Source organism: Eimeria mitis, genomic scaffold (assembly GCF_000499745.2).
Source record: "Eimeria mitis Houghton genomic scaffold, Emh_scaff12518, whole genome shotgun sequence".
NCBI lineage: Eukaryota > Apicomplexa > Conoidasida > Eucoccidiorida > Eimeriidae > Eimeria > Eimeria mitis.
This window is the reverse complement of record NW_024012697.1, coordinates 1-824: the sequence shown is the minus strand read 5'-3', so window position 1 is coordinate 824 and position 824 is coordinate 1. Positions and strand designations below refer to the sequence as shown.

The 824-nt window shown below is 55.8% G+C and overlaps 1 protein-coding gene across 1 annotated transcript; it reads right to left on the bottom strand.

Moving 5' to 3' along the window:
- Positions 1 to 231: 231 nt before the first annotated feature.
- On the bottom strand, positions 232 to 567 carry EMH_0000280 (uncharacterized protein; the record flags this gene model as incomplete). The annotated part of the gene is made up of 1 exon (XM_038022228.1): positions 232 to 567. The coding sequence occupies one exon, from the start codon at positions 565 to 567 to the stop codon at positions 232 to 234; it is 336 nt and encodes a 111-aa protein (XP_037878082.1).
- Between the last annotated feature and the right edge of the window lie 257 nt (positions 568 to 824).

The following is an 824-nucleotide window of genomic DNA, read 5'->3' as shown; positions in this document are numbered from 1 at the left end:
CGGCGAAGCGGAGGTGTTTGTCAGCTGCACACAAACCCTAAACCCTAAACCCTAAACCCTAAACCCTAGACGCTACTCCCTAAACCCTAATTTATATTTGCGAGAAGTTAGAAGAGGTTAACACCTGCATGAGATATTTGTGGTTAGGGTTTAGGGTTTACTCTCAAGCCGATCAATACACTCCCTCTTTATAGAATTAGGGTTTAGGGTTTAGGGTTTAGGGTTTAGGGTTTACATATTGGACTTACACTTATGAGTAAGCGGTCCCTCTTGGGGATCGTTGGGATCGCCTTTTGCTGCCGCACCCGCCGCAGCAGGAGTTGCTGCTGCTGTTCCTGCTGCTGCTGCTGCTGCTGCAGCAGCAGCAGCAGGCTCAGCAGCAGGCTCTGCGTCTGCTGTTGGTGAGTAGTCGCCAGCTAGCTGCGCCATCTGCTGCTCCCGCGTCAGCTCTATTGCTTTGCCTAGCTGCAGCAGCGAGTCTATGCTGCTGTTGAGGGCCTGAGACTCCTCGCTGCTGCTGCTGCTGCTGCTGCTGCTGTTGCTGTTGTTGCTGCTGTTGCTGCTCATAGTTGCTGCTGCTGCAGGCTCGCACAAGGCAGGCGCTGATACGCCCAGCGGGGGCTTTGCTGGTGCTGCTGCTGCTGCTGCTGCTGCTGCACTGGGGACGTCTTCGCTGCGCTGCTCCTCCTGCTTCTGCTGCTGCTGCTTCTGCTGCTGCTGTTGCTGCTGCTGCTGCTGTTGTTGCTGCTGTTGCTGTTGCTGTTGCTGCTGCCGCTGCCGGCGCTGCTCCGCCTCAGATCCTGCTAGCAGCAAACCTTCTAACA